This window comes from Mauremys reevesii, linkage group 3 (assembly GCF_016161935.1).
Source record: "Mauremys reevesii isolate NIE-2019 linkage group 3, ASM1616193v1, whole genome shotgun sequence".
Lineage (NCBI taxonomy): Eukaryota > Metazoa > Chordata > Testudines > Geoemydidae > Mauremys > Mauremys reevesii.
The window spans coordinates 27824287-27841530 of record NC_052625.1 but is presented as its reverse complement, the minus strand read 5'-3'; the positions used below and the strand labels follow the sequence as shown (position 1 = coordinate 27841530).

At 42.3% G+C, this 17244-nt stretch overlaps 1 protein-coding gene across 3 annotated transcripts in view; it reads left to right on the top strand.

The window, feature by feature from the left end:
- The first annotated feature begins 60 nt into the window (after nt 1–60).
- Nucleotides 61–17244, top strand: part of FBXO11 (F-box protein 11) — a 203149-nt gene continuing 185965 nt past the window's right edge. For 2 of the 3 annotated variants that reach the window (XM_039528828.1, XM_039528827.1), the window contains exon 1: nt 61–500. In XM_039528828.1, the coding sequence (XP_039384762.1) occupies nt 395–500 (106 nt within the window). In that variant the 5' untranslated portion in view covers nt 61–394. Of the gene's footprint in view, nt 501–1144; nt 1287–17244 lie in introns of those variants that run through there. The other variant, XM_039528831.1, reaches the window with a different exon arrangement.

Below are 17244 nucleotides of genomic sequence, written 5' to 3'. Positions count from 1 at the left end.
TGGGAGGTGCTGATTGGCGGAGAGCGGCCGCGAGTGGCTGCCTCTCACTGAGTGTCTCAGGCAGTGTCAATGGCTCCTCCTGCCACGGAGCAGCTACAGTCTTGAGGATTGCGGGGCTCCTTTAAGAGAGGGTTTTTGGGGGGGCTGGGGAGGGGGGAAGTGGAGCGAACATCCCCCATAGCGAGCGCCCGGGAGACCCAGGCGGCCCCTGTTCCTCCATAGCGAGCCGGGGAGGAGACGGCAGCAGCGGCGGGACCCGCAACTGGAGACACCCTCCCCGCCGCCGCCGTGAAGCGGCCACCCCCGGGGCTCCCCTATCCCCCCCCGAAGAGGCACCGTTTGTCGGAGGATCAACCCCCCCCCCTCCCCTCCCGCCACCCACACGAGCCGGCAAATGAACTCGGTCCGAGCCGCCAACAGGAGACCCAGGCGAGTGTCCAGGCCGCGCCCGGTGCAGCAGCAGCAGGAGAGAAACAACGCAGCCGCCGCCGGGGAACGGGGTAAGCGAGCCTGGCTGTGGCGCGGAGGGGCCCTGCCCGAGGGGAAGGGGGAGGCCGGGGTGATGCGGCCTCCCTCCCCGCGTCGCCCGGCCATGCAGCGCCAGGAAAAGCCCAGGCTGCTTCACCCTTGGCTCCTGCTCAGGCCGCGCTTTGTTTGGCTTGGGCTCTGCCCCGGCTAGGGCTGCTGGGCCCTACAGCCGAGCGGCGGGGGACTCGGCTCGGCTCTTCCCCCAGTTCCGGGGAGGGTTTCGCCCCCCCCCATGCGGGGGCCGCAGCTGCTCCCCTTTCTCCCCGGGGGAGCCTCTCATTGAGGTCTGTGGGCGATCTGCTAGAGCTGGGAGAAGGAGGGCACAGCGACCCCCGTGATGCAGAGTGAGGGACTAGCCCCCTGGGCCGAGGGGGATCTGCTGTGCCTGGGGACATGAGGAGATAGTAACCAGGCTGCTGGAGTAACCGAGTAACTTGTGTTGACACCGTCTCCTCTTCTCCACCCCTATCGTTTAAATGGTGTCTCAGGGAGACGGCGGCAGCCGCCGCGGCTCCTCTCTCTCTGCCTCTTCCCAGTCTCCTGAGCCGCACAATGTTTGCTGCGCAGTTTGGATTTAGTGCTTTGGTTACACAGCCCCGAAGGGGGAGGGGGACCCATTACAGCGAAGCATTTCAGTGTAACATATCGGCCATTTATTTACCTCCACCTCGCAACTCTTCTCTCCCTTCACCCGATATCCCCTCACCACGTTTGTTCCTCTTGAGAAAAGCTAGTGTCAGGATCCGGGGTGGGAAACGGTAGGTGCTGACCAAATGCATCTGAACCCTGGTTGTTTTGTGTGTGTATGTCGGTCCAGGGCCTAGTGCAAAAATGTTGTCAATTTGAACCTAATCAGGGCAGCACCATTGTCTAAAAGGGCTGAGAATTCACCGAGGTGGGATTCCGCCTCTAATGGAGACGGTAGCAGAAACGCTGGAGCCCAGGTTTTTGTTTTTGGGGTTTTTTTTTTTTTTTTTTTGAGGGAGAATGGTTCCTTGATCACTTAGCTCTGTAACTGTTGCCATATTAATTAGCTGGTTTGTGTGTGTACAGTATTTTCAGGGGGTATATTTTAAAGGAGAGATGGTGGTGGGTTTGAAGGAGACATTTTGCACGTCTTCTCTGGTGGATTGGATTTTAAATTTTTTATGCATTGGCTGTCACACCTCTCGCCTGATAAAGGGAACTGATCTGTGATGCTGTTTTAGATGTACAAATGTCTTTTTAAAATAAAAAAAGGTTTCATTGTGAGCTGAATGTCTTTTGTTTCTGAGTATCTGGGATGTTACATTAGAAGCAAGATGTATTCACAACAGAGATACATTTAGTGTTTTTATGCAATCAAAACACTAAACTGTATACAAATGAAGTAAAGAATTTAAGATGAAATATTTTAAATTCTCTATTTCTCCCTTCTATTCTTTTCCTTCCTCCTTCTCTATGTCCCCACCACCACCACACACATTGGTCAGAACTAGGAATGTTACTCAGACCAGATCGTTGTGTATATAACTAGAGGATGTGATGTCTTATGCCCAATTATGGAGTTTGTGTAAACCTTTACAAATCTTCAGTAATTATATAATTTAAAATTACTTTTCTTATAAACTGATATTTAAAACATTTTTATTTCCTCCTTTTGTGTGACACTTTCATCTCCTATGTTATACATAATGTAAGTTTTTTTTTTTTTTTTAATTCTCCTGGGTTGATTGTTTTTAAAAACAGAATAATTTTGTAAAAGAGAAAAATTACATAGTTATAGGTAAATGGGTATGACTGTTCAACCTTAGGGTTCTGCTAATCATCTCAAACCATACTAATTTGTTAATTATATGAGCAGAAACTTTTTCAGTTAGAATGCCAGGCTGTAAATTAATTAGTCACGTTACATATTTGAGGAGGTCTGTGTACCCTGAAATTCTTGGACTACTTATTTAATGTTGTTTACCACCTACTGATGATGAAGGAAATACACCTCTACCTCGATATAACCCTGTCCTTGGGAGCCAAAAAATCTTACCGCATTATAGGTGAAACCATGTTATATTGAACTTGCTTTGATCCACTTGAGTGCGCAGCCCCGCCCCCCTGCTTTACCCTGCTTTATATCCAAATTCGTGTTATATTGGGTGGCGTTATATCGAGGTAGCGGTGTAGAACAACATCAAGTTTCACTGTTTAACTTTTTTCCCCCTCTTCCACTTTGTAAGTTTGGCTTGATCCCAATCTGATTATAAATTGTTGGATGTTATATCAGTTTTATACTAACATTTAGAGCATCTCTGCCATGCTTGTTTTTTTCGTAGAGGTGTAAACTTCCATGAACATTGGTTCAGGCTCTAACAGGAGCTTTTCCAATGGCTTTCAAGGGAGTTGGACTGGACAGTATTGAGGATAGTCAATAAAGTAAATAAAATATTACAGTATATTAAGGGATTAGAGAAATGTCATTAAATAAATCAGTGGTGTATTTTCATTTTTATTACTACCTTCAGTTTTGGTCATCATCTGAATAAAAGTAATAGAGAAGTGAGCGATGTAAAATTATTAGTAAAAGGCTTTCATCTGAAAAGAAAGATATATAATACTGGGATCTAGTTTAGAAAGAAGAGGAGCAAATGTGATAATATATAAAATAATGAATGGTATTTATTTGTCTTATGCCTTAATATAGAACCAAGCCAATGCATTGTACTGTTTATCTGTACAACTTCTTATTGCTTGAGACAAATGGTGTTGTTTATATAGAGATCAGACCTTTTATATATTGATGCTTTACAGCCACAACAGCAACAACATTTAAACAAACTTGAGTAATAACTAAAGGTTATACCTCCTGCTACAGGAAATGAATGGATTACTAGGTGGAATCAAAAAGAAATCTTTCACCCATGGTACATTATAGGGGTTTGAATGACAAGGGGTTTGCCAATGCTTCGCTGTGTGACTTGACACAACCCAGTATTCTGGTATTTCATATTTGCAGTGTAGTATCATCATATCATCTCCACATTATAAACTATTAGATCACAGAAGCTGGTAACCAGTGGGTTCTTTTGTTTGCAATGTGAAAAGGACATAATCATAAGCAAATGCAAATAAAAAAAAATAAACCTGCTCCAGCATATATAACTGTGTCATATAGCTGTGATGTGGTTAAGGCTATGGTGTAGTTGAATCCTTTCATCTTCCTCTGAAACATGTGGGACAGACTTCTTTCAGAGACAGGATACTGGACTACATGGACTTTTTGTTCCATGCTTAAATATTCCCACATTTCCTGTGTAGTACCATTGTTCACTAATAGAAATAATTGCTATAATTTGTGGAAGAAAACAAGGTTAGACCATATCTAAAAATTCTTGCTCAGTACATAGCTTAAAACTGTTAGCATGAGAAATGACACAGAAGATACGTGCTTTTTCCCCTTGTTTGCAAAAAGCAGCTGTTTTATATATATTCATTCATTCTTTGTGTCCTAGTCCTGCATATGCTACTGGGTGTAATCCCATTGAAACCCAGGGGTTATGTCCAGAACCAAGTTCTTAATGGAATTGAGGATCCTATATTGTAAACTGAAAGTATACCTTGCAAGTTTGTTTGATTTTTGATTCTACCTGTGTCTTTACCAGTGATGATTTCATGTTTTCTTCCAGTTAACTGATAATAAAAAAAGTTAAATGGTGTAGAGCCAATAACATTGGCATAACAAAAGGTGTGTGTTAAAATTGATTTTATTTTGGTGTGTTTGTCTGAACACTCTTATTTTGGAATAAAAGTGGCTAAAGTCAGTTCAGTCACTTTTATTGTGAAATAAGAATGTCCCCACACAAACACACCAAAATAACTGAATCAGTTTCAGTTTGTGTATAGATCAGCTCCGAGATGGCAAGAAATCAGAGAGAAATACTAGAGGTAGAAAGAAATTTAATGTTTTTTCTTGTTCCTTAAAAATCACATCTGGCTAAGAAAAGGTGATATGTTTATACAGGGATCTGTATTCCTTATTCCTCTAAAGGGAAATTTTGAAAAAGTATCTTAAATAAAATAAGTGAAAGTTATACACTCGGTTCTGCAGTACTGCTTTGGGCCCAAATTCTGTGTTGTGAATTGTGGGATGCAGGGTTTGATGCCTAAGTTAGTAAAAATACTGTCATGCTGTTGTTGAAAAATCAAAGGCAAGTTTGTCCATTGTCCATATCAAGACATATCCCTCATCTAGTGGCCACAAAGACATTTTCCATGATTTGAGAATAGTTGGGTCTCATGCCAACACACAGGGTTCCAAGTCTCCCTCATTTTGTGTGTGCGCGTGGTTTTATTTTTATTTTGTGTGTGTGTAATCCCAAACCTTACTTATTTTGGTTCTGGCTTACAAAAGCTTTTATTTTTCATAGTTGCTTAAATTTCCTTTTTTATAGATTAAAAGAGAGAAATCTATGTATCTAAAAGGGTGTCATAAGGAGGTGGGAGAAAACTTGTTCATCTGAGCCTCTAAGGATAGAACAAGAACAAGAAGCAATGGGCTTAAACTGCAGCAAGGGAGGTTTAGGTTGGACACTAGGAAAAAGTTCCTAACTGTCAGGGTGGTTAAACATTGGAATAAATTGCCTAGGGAGGTTGTGGAATCTCCATCTTTGGAGATATTTAACAGTAGGTTAGATAAATGTCTATCAGGGATGGTCTAGACAGTATTTAGTCCTGCCATGAGGGCAGGGGACTGGACTCGATGACCTCTCGAGGTCCCTTCCAGTCCTAGAGTCTATGAATCTATGTTATATATACAGAGACAAGCAAATACATTTCTGTAACATTGCTAAATTTTGTTATGTGATTGCTTTTTATTTTACTTTTTTTAATAAGAAACAAAGCCAAATATATTTGACGTAGGAAAAATAATTCAGTAACATATGATGTATGTGGACTACACATCCACAGTAAGGGCAAAGAATAAGATATACATGTAAATAGGAAAAATATTTTGTTTTGGAATAGGTATTGTAGAGTAAAAGTGATCAAGAAAAAGTAATGTTTATTACCTGTTTGATATTGCCATTACTTAATCTTTTGACATTGTTTGTTACGCTTGTCTCATAATTGTTATACTTCGGCTAGTTTTTAGCTTAAAATCTCCATTGGTAGTGTGAGTGGTGTACGTAGTGGTGTAAATATGCCTGGTGAGTTTATTACTTGCATAGATGATCGGTACATAGCTCAGACATCTTTGTTTTAGTTCTTTACTGATCAGTGAAATTAGTCTCCTATGAATATCAGAGAAAACAATAAGTTAAATAACCTCTGAAACATTGCTTTCCATCATTTTAAAATGTAGCATTTTTTTACAAAATTTTTTAAAAGGAGACTTTTAAAATTTTGTTTTATTAGAGCAAGCTAACAAACATTAAGTGTGCAGTCTGAATATAAGTATTTTAAACTTGCCATATAGGAACCAGTTGTTACTAAATTTTACTACTTTCTGTAGCATGGTGCTGCTGGGCTGGGGTCCCTCCGGATGGTTAACGTCGGTTAATGGTAAGCCTAATGCTTACCGTTTAACCTTTTATATTCCTAATGGGGAGACTAGGATGGAAGACACACTTTTCCAGGCGTAGATTTATTATCCATCAAGTCCAACTGTTGCCTTATGAGGTATTAGCTCATATGATCTATGCTTTGATTCATATTGCTGACTGCAAAGTTGATAGTTAATAAGGCTATTATCATCCATAATTGTTATCAAAGAGGCTCCCAACTTCATTTGTCTGATCCATGCATCTGCTTTATCAGCAGAAATATAGATGAGAGGGGAGGCAGTATTTGCTTCTTGCACAAGAGGTGCCTTGCTCCAAAAACTGACTCACTTTTGTATGTCTACTGTGTGAGAGTCCCAGGATGGAAATACATTTTGAGTAGGTGGAGTATACAAACTACTATTTCAAATTTCCTGCCCAGATTGACCGAGGTCTCACCTCTGATATTGGAGTCAGCAGCGCTTGATGTCTTGGGTGACTTCAACATCTAGGGCAAGAAAAGAAGAGGGATTTCATGGTCATCATGTCTATTGTATGTGTATTCCAAGTGGCTGGTTTCATTTCACTCTGCTCTCTAAAGTGCACGTTTTCTGGCTCTCAGCTTGGGGTGCATATGCGGGGTAGGGACGAGGATTACACTTTTGTCATCATTCATTCACTTGCAGTTTGAAGTTTGTGGCCACTTTTACTACTATTGGGGTGGAGAATGCATTTAATTGGCTTGTCTACAGAATTAATGGGCCTATGTGCATTTCAGTGCTCTCTGTGGAAGACTATATTCAGCATATGTTCCTTTCTGTTGGTTATCATGATTGTATTTTGTCCTTGGCCATTCAAACAATGGCTCTTCAATTTCTTTTTAATATGTAATCCTCATGTGTCACTGTGCTTCGTGCATGCCCTGCACCAGATGAAATGTGGCAGTTGTACCCAAAGTAGCAAAAGCTAATTTTTATGATGATAGTGCTAGTGGATAATGGAAAGGAACATCTTTCTCCTTTCACTTTTACTGTTGGTGAAGACCCAAACCATGGAATTTATTTTCAGGTGGGCAAATCTTGCTGATTTTGAGCTGCTTCTAAGTGTGGAACCTGGAGAAGACAATTTGTCTTCTGTGAGTTTTGGCAAGTTTGGATACCTGTAATGCTAAATGTACTGCCTATACTCTTTTAAAAGAAACAAAACAAAAAAAAATTAGGTTTTGCCTATAATTTATAAACTGGACTTCTCTGTTTCATGGCTGATTAAGATCTAGCTAGAGTGAGGAATTGGGTTCACTGTTGTTTGAGATTATTAGCACCTCTGTCCTAGAGAGCCAGGTGCCAGCTTCTCTTGTGTAGTGACTAGACTTTTGCTCAAGAAACCGTCTCTTGACATTGGTGTTCTTTCCAACCAACGCCCCATCTCTGACCTTTCTCTTTCTGGACAGGTTTATTGAGAAGATTGTGGGGAGGAAACTTTGGCCTCATTTGAAGTCTTCAAGCTGATAGGTGAGGGAAATCAGCTTTTAACTAAATACTGTATGGAGACTGTGCAAGTGAGGTCCATTGTTTTTGTTTTACACTTATCAGTATTCTTTGATACCATTGACTATGAGGCTTTGTTGACTTGCTTGCTGACCGGGTTTAGCATAGGCAAGGTCACATTTCAGTGTCTGTTCCCCATGGGATGATCCCACATTGTAACATTAAGTAATGACTAATTTGACCCAAGGGCTTTCTTTTGCGAATTCTATTCTATCACCCCTTTATAACATGTATATGTGGTAGCAAACGGATATAGTTGGACAATCTAAGTTATGTAGCATTCATTATATGGGTGATGTGTGGCTCTGCATCTGACTCAGACGTCATATTCTCCCACTAGGCAGTGTCTAGTTGAGATAAGTTCTAGAACAGAACATCCTGAACATCCTGATTAGGGATCTGGGGCAAAAATTGGTCCTGCTAGTGAAGGCAGGGGGCTGGACTCGATGACCTTTCAAGGTCCCTTCCAGTTCTAGGAGATTGGTATATCTCCAATTATTACCTTTATTACCTGACAGAAGCTCTATCCAGACAAAATGGGAGTGATTCTGGTTTGTGGAGGAAAGCATCTGGAAGGGGTTGCTAGGGGTGTTTTCTCTTCTGTGTGTTGATCAGATAGTTCACAATTTGGGATTGCCCTGGATTTTCAGATCGTGGTGGTGAAGACGCTTCTCACCCTAAATGCTCTATTTGTGCGCTTATGATCTTTTCTCTAAGATGTGGACCACTCCACAGTTTCCCATGTCTCAATTGTCTCCAGATTGGATATGGGCACTGAATGCTACGTGGGACTACTCTTGATAACAGCTCAAAAGCCATAACTAGTGCAATGTGCATCTGCAAACTTCCTCAGAGGTGCCAGTCATAGGGAGTGTATTCCATCTGTTTGCTGAAGTCTATTAATTTCAGGTTTGCTTCTGGAAGAAACTCAGGTGTTTATAGACCTATAAAGTCATAAATGGTTTGGTCTTTGCTTCGGAAACTGCCTTTGTATGTACTTCCATGACTGCTGAGTTGGTTTACTCATAGTCTGTAGCAGGGGTCAGCAACCTTTGTCTCGTGGCCCATCACAGTATCTGCTGGTGGGCTGCAAGATGTTTTCTTTACGTTGACCATCTGTGGGCACAGCCCCCCGCAGCTCCCAGTGACCAAGGTTCACCGTTCCCAGCCAACGGGAGCTGCGGGAAGCAGCACAGGCCTCAGGGATGTGCTGGGAGCTGCAGGGGGCCATGTCTGCAGGCAGTCAATGTAAACAAAACGTCTCGCGGCCCGCCAGCGGATTACTGTGATGGGCTGCGTGCCAAAGGTTGCCGACCCCTGGTCTGTAGCTTTGAGTGGCTGGAAGCTGGAACTAGGACATTCTTACATAAGAACATAAGAAAGGCCGTACTGGGTCAGACCAAAGGTCCATCTAGCCCAGTATCTGTCTACCGACAGTGGCCAATGCCAGGTGCCCCTGAGGGAGTGAACCTAACAGGCAATGATCAAATGATCTCTCTCCTGCCATCCATCTCCATCCTCTGACGAACAGAGGCTAGGGACACCATTCTTACCCATCCTGGCTAATAGCCATTTATGGACTTAGCCACCATGAATTTATCCAGTCCCCTTTTAAACATTGTTATAGTCCTAGCCTTCACAACCTCCTCAGGTAAGGAGTTCCACAAGTTGACTGTGCGCTGCGTGAAGAAGAACTTCCTTTTATTTGTTTTAAACCTGCTGCCTATTAATTTCATTTGGTGACCCCTAGTTCTTGTATTATGTGAATAAGTAAATAACTTTTCCTTATCCACTTTCTCAACATCACTCATGATTTTATATACCTCTATCATATCCCCCCTTAGTCTTCTCTTTTCCAAACTGAAGAGTCCTAGCCTCTTTAATCTATCCTCATATGGGACCTTCTCTAAACCCCTAATCATTTTAGTTGCTCTTTTCTGAACCTTTTCTAGTGCTAGAATATCTTTTTTTAGGTGAGGAGACCACATCTGTACACAGTATTCGAGATGCGGGCGTACCATGGATTTATATAAGGGCAATAATATATTCTCAGTCTTATTCTCTATCCCCTTTTTAATGATTCCTAACATCCTGTTTGCTTTTTTGACCGCCTCTGCACACTGCGTGGACATCTTCAGAGAACTATCCACGATAACTCCAAGATCTTTTTCCTGACTCGTTGTAGCTAAATTAGCACCCATCATGTTGTATGTATAGTTGGGGTTATTTTTTCCAATGTGCATTACTTTACATTTATCCACATTAAATTTCATTTGCCATTTTGTTGCCCAATCACTTAGTTTTGTGAGATCTTTTTGAAGTTCTTCACAATCTGCTTTGGTCTTAACTATCTTGAGTAGTTTAGTATCATCTGCAAACTTTGCCACCTCACTGTTTACCCCTTTCTCCAGATCATTTATGAATAAATTGAATAGGATTGGTCCTAGGACTGACCCTTGGGAACACCACTAGTTACCCCTCTCCATTCTGAGAATTTACCATTAATTCCTACCCTTTGTTCCCTGTCCTTTAACCAGTTCTCAATCCATGAAAGGACCTTCCCTTTTATCCCATGACAGCTTAATTTACGTAAGAGCCTTTGGTGAGGACCTTGTCAAAGGCTTTCTGGAAATCTAAGTACACTATGTCCACGGATCCCCTTGTCCACATGTTTGCTGACCCCTTCAAAGAACTCTAATAGATTAGTAAGACACGATTTCCCTTTACAGAAACCATGTTGACTATTGCTCAAGAGTTTGTTTTTCTATGTGTCTGACAATTTTATTCTTTACTATTGTTTCAACTAATTTGCCCGGTACCGACGTTAGACTTACCGGTCTGTAATTGCAGGATCACCCCTAGAGCCCTTTTTAAATATTGGCGTTACATTAGCTAACTTCCAGTCATTGGGTACGAAGCCGATTTAAAGGACAGGTTACAAACCTTAGTTAATAGTTCCGCAACTTCACATTTGAGTTCTTTCAGAACTCTTGGGTGAATGCCATCTGGTCCCGTGACTTGTTAATGTTGAGTTTATCAATTAATTCCAAAACCTCCTCTACTGACACTTCAATCTGTGACAGTTCCTCAGATTTGTCACCTACAAAAGCCAGCTCAGGTTTGGGAATCTCCTAACATCCTCAGCCGTGAAGACTGAGGCAAAGAATCCATTTAGTTTCTCATAATGACTTTATCATCTTTAAGCGCTCCTTTTGTATTTTCATCGTCAAGGGGCCCCACTGGTTGTTTAGCAGGCTTCCTGCTTCTGATGTACTTAAAAAACATTTTGTTATTACCTTTGGAGTTTTTGGCTAGCCGTTCTTCAAACTCCTCTTTGGCTTTTCTTATTACACTCTTGCACTTAAGTTGGCAGCGTTTGTGCTCCTTTCTATTTGCCTCACTAGGATTTGACTTCCACTTTTTAAAGGAAGTCTTTTTATCTTTCACTGCTTCTTTTACATGGTGGTTAAGCCACGGTGGCTCTTTTTTAGTTCTTTTACAGTTTTTCTTAATTTGGGGTATACATTGAAGTTGGGCCTCTATTATGGTGTCTTTAAAAAGGGCCACGCAACTTGCAGGGATTTCACTTTAGTCAATGTACCTTTTAACTTTTGTCTAACTAACCCCCTCATTTTTGTATAGTTCCCCCTTTTGAAATTAAAGGCCACAGTGTTGGGCAGTTGGGATGTTCTTCCCACCACAGGGATGTTGAATGCTATTGTATTATGGTCACTATTTCCAAGCGGTCCTGCTATAGTTACCTCTTGGACCAGCTCCTGCACTCCACTCAGGATTAAATCTAGAGTCGCCTCGCCCCTTGTGGGTTCCCGTACCAGCTGCTCCATGAAGCAGTCATTTAAAGTATCGAGAAATTTTATCTCTGCATTTCGTCCTGAAGTGAAATGTTCCCAGTCAATATGGGGATAATTGAAATCCCCCACTATTATTGGGTTCTTAATTTTGATAGCCTCTCTAATTTCCCTTAGCATTTCATCATCACTATTACTGTCCTGGTCAGGTGGTCGATAATAGATCCCTAATGTTATATTTTTACTAGAGCATGAAATTTCTATCCATAGAGACTCTATGGAACCTGTGGATTCGCTTAAGATTTTTACTTCATTTGAATCTACACTTTCTTTAACATATAGTGCCACGCCTCCCCCTGCACAGCCTGTTCTGTCCTTCCGATATATTTTGTACCCCGGAATGATTGTGTCCCATTGATTGCTCTCAGTCCACCAGGTTTCTGTGATGCCTATTATATCAATATCCTCCTTTATCACAAGGCACTCTAGTTCAGCCATCTTATTATTTAGACTTCTGGCATTTGTGTACAAGCACTTTAAAAACTTGTCCCTGTTTATTAGCCTGCCTTTTTCTGATGTGCCAGATTCTTTTTTATGTGACTGTTCATCATCTGATCCGGCCCTTACATTATATTTCTCATTCCTCTGCTCCTGACTATAACCTGGAGATTCTCTATCATCAGACTCTCCCCTAAGAGAAGTCTGTGTCCGATCCACACGCTTCTCTGCAGCAGTCGGCTTTCCCCCATCACCTAGTTTAAAAACTGCTCTACAACCTTTTTAATGTTTAGCGCCAGCAGTCTGGTTCCACTTTGGTTTAGGTGGAGCCCATCTCTCCTGTATAGGCTCCTCCCATCCCAGAAGTTTCCCCAGTGGATAGTCCTTGAGTTAGAAATTCACTTCCCCTCATCGCCCAAAAGAACCATAGTATGTTTTAAAGTATCTGGAATAAAACCTGTCTTTTTTTTGTTTGTTTGTTTGTTGTTTTTTTTGGTCAGGCTTCTCATTGAATGTCATCCTATGGGAATGATGTTTCAACTCTTTGTGTTTTCCATTAATAAATTCTTGTACTTAGAGAAGGCTTATCAGTAGATTTTTAAAATCCTATACATTAGTTAATGTTGGTTATTTCATGTTGTCTTGAAAGACTTTTTACCTATATAAACAAATTGTTTTCACATCAGTTTCTTTTAGAATGTGCTTACTAATAAAGTATAAAAAGTCAGCAGTTTTATGTGTATTTAAAAAAATGCTATGACTAAGACAACATGTATGCTCTCATTTTCAAGGGTGATGAGCAAAGTATGAAAACTTAGATAGTTGTCATGAAAATGGAAATAATGCATTTATGGCCTAATCAAAAGTCCATTCAAGTCAGGTGAAAGAATCCCAATGATTACAGTGATATTTGGATCAGCCCTTAAATGACACACATGGTCAAAACAGCCAATTTCCCATTTCTTCAATTGCTTATCCATTTACTGTACATTTAGCTAAAGCTTTTTTTAAAGTAAAATCTGAATTTTATGAAGTAAAGATCTCAGTAGCTGTTGATGAAACAAACTGTCCTAACAGGTCAGCTTTTTAAATGACAAAGCATGTATTACTTAAATAGCTAGATAATGGAAAATGTCTCTTCATGTAACCAAATATCCACACATCAGTGATTAAACAGTGAGAGTCTTGGGAGAAGAAACTTCCCATGTTAATTTTTTTTTCTTATCACACTAGCCCTGTGAGTACAGCTGGTTGGTTGAATAGTGGTCCTATAGTTATGGCTGAAGAGGCACTTTTCCCAGTCTCTTTATTTTATTTATTTATTTTTATTGTTTAAGGAAAGCTTACCTTCTGCTCAAATTTTTCATGTTTATTCTGAGTTCAACAGTAACTTTCTTTGGAAATCTTGTTATAATTCAGTGTTGTCCAGTTATCTGAGCATGGGCAAGTGATTGTGAGTATTGTTTTTGTGTCTGCAATTTAAGCATCATATTACAACATCAGACTTCGCACATTCTTACTGTAGTCTTCCGAGGAATGTAGACCTCCAGTGTTATGCCTTAGGTGTCTCCAGAGTGGGGCAGAGCCCAACCCCTGCTGGCAGCCCCAGCAACCCAACACCAAGGCAGTGCATCCTGGAGCAACAGAGAGGGGGAGGGGCCGCTACTTCCATCCTCCTCCACAGCGGAGGAGGCTGTGGCTGCAAGAAAAGCCCCTGGTGGCCTCATTTGAGGAATGCTGTTTAATCCATCCATTTAGTAGCAGCAGCAATGGTGAGAACTCATCCCGTCTAAGTCAGTCTCCTAAATGAAGTTTGAATAGCTAAGCTTAATTGGAATTAAATACAGTATTAACATTATTACTCCTGGGGGAATTCTGTGCCTAAAAATTATGCAAAATTATGCAAATTTTATTTGTAAAATAATGCAATATAATCACACCAGTTTCAATTGTTTTGGTAAGTTATTTAAACTACAATACAGAAAAAAAGTCACAATAACTATTCAGAATTTCCTAAACACGTGGAAGTTAACTTACAAATACTTTTGTAACTGATACCCTGCATTCAAGTTATTATCCTGGATTTTCATTTAAATTACATTACGGAACACCAAACAGGAAAAAAAAGTAGAATGTCATTTTAAATTGCTCAGACTTTCACACGTGAAAGTCATACAGTTTTGCTAATCATTGTCCTGGACCTAGCTGGGTACTTTGGGAAGTACTTGTTTCTGATTGTCCTGACATTTTATTGACTGCTTGGTAAAAGTTTTATTTGCCCTCAAAAGTCTTTTTTTTTTTTTAAATGGGTAAGTAAAAATCTACCCCCACTATACCACTTTGGCACAGGAAAAAAGTGAGAAGGTGCATAGATCTTCCTAGCTGATTCCCTTACTGTCATTTATAAGGCTTTACATCACTCTGGCAATATAGGGGCCTTAAAGCTTCTACAGGTTTTTATGCTCCTGGGAGAATTGATTGAGAATGGGAATAGTTAACTAACAATAGAATAATTAACAATGTTAATATACAGACAGGTTGCTACATTTCTGCCTATGTGAATGAGACAGCAACATTAACAAAATGTGGGTTCGTTTTTGTAAAAAAAAAAAAAAAAAAATTTTTGCTTTAATTACAATTTTTTTCAGTAACATGATACTAATATTTAATTGTGGTTTTTTTTCAATTCACAAGAAGTTACATTTTACTAGGCAGGCAGGCTGCTACACTTGTGCCACTTCTGCATAACAAAAAGACCTACCCTCCTCCACGCCCTTTGAGCCACAGTATCAAGAGGCTTGTTGGCCTGCACCCTGATGGTGATCAGTGTCTCCCCTGCAGGCATGCATGCTGAGCTCCCCTCTCCCTGAAGTGATTCGCATCTCTGAAGCTGCTCCAGGCACTCTGGAACAGATGTGCTGCAGGGAAAGAGATGCCTGTCTCTCTCCCTCCTCCCCCCCCACCCCCCGCAGATTTCTTTAGCATTTTTCTGTGGGGGGGGGGGAGACACAAAAATATGCGGGCCATATGAATTCTGTACCCCCGGATGGGTGCAGAATTCTGTCAGAAGTACATTATTAACTACAAGTATTTTTTTTTTATTTTTTTCACCTTGAAGCACCTTCTCCACTTTTTAAAGCAAAAAACAAAACAAATTGAGAATTTCACTCAAGTTTTCTACGGTGAAGTGAGCTTGGTCATACTATACTAATGTTCACCATTATGTAAGTGAGCTGCAGCTCACGAAAGCTCATGCTAAAATAAATTTGTTAGTCTTTAAGGTGCCACAAGTACTCCTGTTTTTTTACAAAATATACAATGACCAGTGAAAATATATTGAACATTTAATAGGAAGTTTATGTTTGCTGTGTGATAAACTCAGGACAGACAGCTGCAAGGGAGCGGTAGGAGTCAGTCCTAGAGGGTTAAAAGGCCCTCCCCCTTATCAACTGGGAGACAACTACAGGTCAATCAGGTTCAGCTGAGAAAGGGTTACCAAGGTAGCAAATTAGAATCAGCTGAGGGGGAGCTACCTGAGGGTAATTAGGATCAGCTGATTCCAACTTGGGGCTGCCTGAGACCTTTTTAAACCCCTCTCTGGGAGGAAGGAGGGGGGAGAGTAGAGAGAGAAGGCAGCAGGGCTCCAGGAGTGCTGGAGCAGCAAGACAGCGAGCCTCACCAGGAGGAGAGGCAGTACTCTCTCCCACAAGGGAGTAAAAATACTTTAAAAAGGACTGGTGGAGAGACGGGGAGCAGACTTCCCCTGTGTCCTAAGAGGGACCACATTAACCAAGCCTGTCTCACCAGGGCTAAAAGCAGCAGAGGCTGGGGAGACTGAGAAGGTGCCTTGCCACACGTGGTGTCAGGGGTGGGATGTGAGTGAGACTTCGTGGCAAACTGTCTCGGGGCAGGGTAAAGCACCCCTCCCCCCCAAAAGGAAGATGTAGTAAAGGCATTGGTGCAGGCCACTGCCGCCCAACAAGAAGCTACCAGGGTGCAGATAGCTGCCCAGCAGGAGGCAGTGCGAATCCAGCAGGAGACAAATCAACTCCTGATGAGCCAGGCGGCTCAGGATCGAGCCACCCTGCATGAGGTGGTGAACCAGCTAAAGGCCCTGACCACCCTAATGCATGGCCCCCATGGGACTCGGCCCCTGCATGCAAGCCACTACTTACAGAAGATGACGATGGATGATGACGTGGAGGCATATCTCCTTGCGTTTGAGAGAACGGCCCGGCGGGAGGCCTGGCCCCAAGACCAGTGGGCCAGTATCCTGGCTCCTTTTCTGGGTGGGGAGGCACAGAGAGCCTATTTTGATATGACAACAGAAGCAGCTTCAGATTACTCCCAGCTAAAGGCGGAGATCCTGGCGAGGTCTGGCGTGACGACAGCTATAAGGGCACAGCGGTTCCATGAGTGGAAATACCAAGTCAACAAAGCCCCGAGGTCCCAGCTGTTTGACCTCATCCATCTAGCCAGGAAGTGGCTGTGCCCCGAGACCCACCGGCCAGAGGAAGTCGTGGAAACTATAGTTGTGGACAGGAACATGAGGGGGCTACCGCCGGACATACGAGGATGGGTCAGTCAAAATGATTCCCTCCTCCTATGATGAGCTAGTTGCCCTCGTAGAGAGACATCTAGCAGTGCAGGAACACTCTCGGATCACTGGGGAAGGGAGGCGCCAGAATAGGAGGCAAGTCTATGTACCAAGGACCTGAGTTGCCGTAGCTCCGGGCCGACCTGTGGCGGGGAGGAAGGAGGCCGAAGAGCGGCCAGAGTGCTCAGAGGGGCTTGGGGACTGGGAGAGAGAGACTCGGGGGGTAAGGCCTCACAGGCCGAAAAATAAGGGGCTGCCCTGAGCAGGGTACCGATGTTATGCATGTGGAGAGATAGGGCATATAGCTGCTCAGTGCCCAAACCTAGAGGAGCCCATGCAATGCGACCTGGGAAACCTAGAAGAGCCATGTGACCTGATAAATCTAGTAGGGGTAGCGATATATCTATGAGGGACTATTAGGGCAGTCAAAATGAATGGTTTAAAGACCACCGCGTTAGTAGACTCAGGAAGTGCAGTCACTCTGGTCTCAGGAAAGCTGGTCGGGTATGATCAACTATCCCGGGCCAAGTGCACAGGAATATCCTGTATCCATGGGGATGTCAATTACTACCCGACGATCCCAGTAAAAATAGAGGTCCTGGGAAACCCCACTAAGGTGATGGTGGGGGTGGTCCCGAAACTCCCTTACCCAGTCCTCATAGGATGAGACTTCCCAGGGTTTGGCAGTCTACTTCCTGGAGGGGAGTCAGAAGAAGATAACACCCCAGAGAGCAATGGGATGGCCTTGATAG